The 1,886-nt window shown below is 59.8% G+C and overlaps 1 protein-coding gene across 1 annotated transcript in view; it reads right to left on the bottom strand.

Moving 5' to 3' along the window:
• Positions 1-1,168: 1,168 nt before the first annotated feature.
• The window catches only part of LOC104127338 (dentin matrix acidic phosphoprotein 1), a 3,162-nt gene continuing 2,444 nt past the window's right edge, over positions 1,169-1,886 (bottom strand). The window contains exon 6 of the mRNA XM_035895560.1: positions 1,169-1,868. Within this exon, the coding sequence (XP_035751453.1) occupies positions 1,169-1,868 (700 nt within the window). The remainder of the gene's footprint in view (positions 1,869-1,886) is intronic.

The raw sequence follows: 1,886 nt of genomic DNA, 5'->3' as shown, positions 1-1,886 counted from the left end.
GCCCAGCCAACGGGCGGGTGTGTCCCTCTTCAAGTTTCCCCCCTGTCTGGGGATGGCTTCTGGCTTTCCTCCTTTGCTTAGACACACCTTCCCCCCTTCCCATGCTAAAGAGCATGCGTGCTCCGTCTGGTCCTCTTTTGAGTCGGTGGGTGCATTTGTGTCGGTGGTCGCGATCTCCCCCTGCCCGAATTACCTTTTAGCTAAAAGTTCACGGCTCGGCTCGCCGGCCGCCCTCTCGGTCCCTTTACCTGCAGAGCATTTGAGATGTCTCGGAGGAGTGCTGGGCGCCACCGCCCCTCTCATCGAGCCCGGTCCTGTCAGCTGCATTCCTTTGGGACAAACCGTCCCTTGTGTCAGGGGTTACAAGGTGGCCTTGGTGTGAGATCTTCCAGCTGGTCTCCTACACCCCCTTGGCCCAGCATGCTGTGGCTCCCCGTGCAAACAGCCTGCCCTTTGCTCCTGCTCGCTCCAGTCTGACCCCAAATCACAGCACCCAGCTGCCCCGGGAGAGAAAAAGCAACACCTCAAACCACACCACCCTGGAGTTCGATGGTTTTAATGGTAATTAAAGAAATCAACAGGGTACGTTTCAGCATTGAAATACAAGTGCAAAGAGGATGCAATATAAGGTTTTCTGTACATTTCTTACAAAATATTACATACATCCCATCCTGAAGTGGTACTTCACGCACTGCTGAGCCCACACACCGCGTGTGCGCACCAGCTGTAGCTTCTCCTCCTTATGTGCAGCACGTGGAGCTAACGGAAAGCTCCCCTTGGAGCCTGGGCAGACACTTTTAGGGCAGTGGTAGGTAAATACAAGGGGTGAGCGCAGGGACCTTTCTGCCCAGCATACCCCGGCGCAGCTCCTGGGGCACTGAGCCACCGCTGTGCCCTTGTGGCAAGCGGGCAGCATCACCCTGCTGGCACTCGCAGCTCTCAGCTGCTCTCCGGTTTGGTATAGGGAATGGCTTTTCTTGCTGCGGTGTGGCGTTTTCCCTGTGTCTGGCATCACCTCCCACTTCGCACCCCCCGCCGAGCTCTGGCGACCCTGCCTCCATTTTATCCGCAGCATCTTCTCAGGAAGAAGTCAACCAGGCTACATAGCAAATAAATTAAACCCCTCCTCCCCCTATGCCCCCCCAGCGCCGAGGCTGTGGGGCACACGTCAGTACCCGTCCTGGCAGTCGTTGTCATCGTAGTCGGCAGCAGGCTTGTTGCGGTAGGCGCCCGGCCGCCGTTTGCGGCTCCCGCTCTCCAGGCTCTGCGGCGAGCTGTCATCCCCATGGCTGCTGGACTCGCGGGTGGCGTCCTCCTGGGAGTGGCTCTCCTCATCGTCATTGTCCTCCCGGGACTCGGTGGTGTTGCTCTCTGTGGACCTGCTGTCCTCGCCTGCATTGTCCTCTGGACTGCCGTCATCCTCCGGGGACGCGCTCTGGCTCTCGGCTGATGTGCTCGGCACGTCCCCATCAGGGTCGGAGTCATTCTCATCCTCCTTTGACTCCTCCGCAGTGTCCTCTGTGGACTGGCTCTGGTCACCATCATCTTCCCCAGACTTGCTCTGGTCACCCTTGTCTTCCCTGGACTCGCTGTCAGGCGCAGACGGTGCGCTCGTGTCCTCGTCAGACTCCCGGTCCTCCTGCCCTTCCTGGGACCAGCTGCCGGTGCGCTCGCTCGACGTGCTCACCACCTCCTGGGAGGCATCCTCCGGGGACTCCCCCGGCTCTTCGTCTGACTGGTCGTCAGCGCCCTCCCTGGACTTGCTGCCCTCGCTCTGCGTGGAGGGGCTGTCCTCCCCATCCTCGTCCTCCCCAGAGCGGCTGGTGCTGTTTTCCTCTGACTGGCTGGTGGCAGGCTCTTCTGACTGACTGTTATCCTCCGTGGAT

Source organism: Egretta garzetta, unplaced genomic scaffold (assembly GCF_000687185.1).
Source record: "Egretta garzetta isolate BGI_Z169 unplaced genomic scaffold, ASM68718v1 scaffold615, whole genome shotgun sequence".
NCBI lineage: Eukaryota > Metazoa > Chordata > Aves > Pelecaniformes > Ardeidae > Egretta > Egretta garzetta.
The sequence above is the reverse complement of the archived record's forward strand: the minus strand, read 5'-3'. Positions and strand labels throughout refer to the sequence as shown.